Source organism: Sphaeroforma arctica (genome assembly GCF_001186125.1).
Source record: "Sphaeroforma arctica JP610 unplaced genomic scaffold supercont1.12627, whole genome shotgun sequence".
In the NCBI taxonomy this organism is placed as follows: domain Eukaryota; class Ichthyosporea; order Ichthyophonida; genus Sphaeroforma; species Sphaeroforma arctica.
Genome location: NW_014027931.1, coordinates 1 through 717, shown reverse-complemented (window position 1 = coordinate 717; position 717 = coordinate 1). Strand labels below are relative to the sequence as shown.

Below are 717 nucleotides of genomic sequence, written 5' to 3'. Positions count from 1 at the left end.
CAAATATACATTATCAAATATACATAATATCAAATNTAAAACGGATGTATATCAAATATAAAACTTGTACATTTGATAGAAAATAGGAAGTCTGTTTATGTTCGGTACCTACCATGTCTACTATTCTAAATTTATACTTTTTCAGACATCAAGTGCATGTGTAGGTAGAAGTATAGTCAAGTAGACCATATGATGAAATGGTACCTATTCCTTATTAGCTGCGTTGTGTATGTCTCTTTTATCCTATTCTCCCACATCTACTATGATCTCTTTAAGATGTATCCATGTCTTCAGTTAAATCTCCTCCCTTACATCCTAATTTCTCTCACCTGCAATCAGAACCGTATGCACGAGGCTCTAACGCTGTTCGAGGCTATATGCAACAGTAAGTGGTTCGTCAAGACACCGATCATCCTATTTTTGAACAAAGTAGATCTTTTCAGAGAGAAAATCACAAGATCGCCGCTGACGCAGTGCTTCCCAGAATACGAAGGTAGGTAAATGTTCGACTATGAACACATACACTATATATACTATATTTTTAGATATATGTATACATATCTATGTAGCTATGCATCTAGCTATGCATCTAGCTATGTATCTAACTATGTATCTATCTAAGTATATATCTATGTATCTATGTTTGTTCTATCTCTCTCTATCTATTTACATACACATCCATCTATCTATATATACCTATATATACCTGTATATACC

General features: G+C 33.5%; 1 protein-coding gene across 1 annotated transcript; it reads left to right on the top strand.

Annotated features, from left to right (window-relative positions):
* Nucleotides 1–339: 339 nt before the first annotated feature.
* On the top strand, nucleotides 340–501 carry SARC_17897 (hypothetical protein; the record flags this gene model as incomplete). The annotated part of the gene is made up of 1 exon (XM_014288018.1): nucleotides 340–501. A coding segment is annotated over one exon (162 nt), but the record flags the coding sequence as incomplete, so codon positions are not given.
* Nucleotides 502–717: the final 216 nt, after the last annotated feature.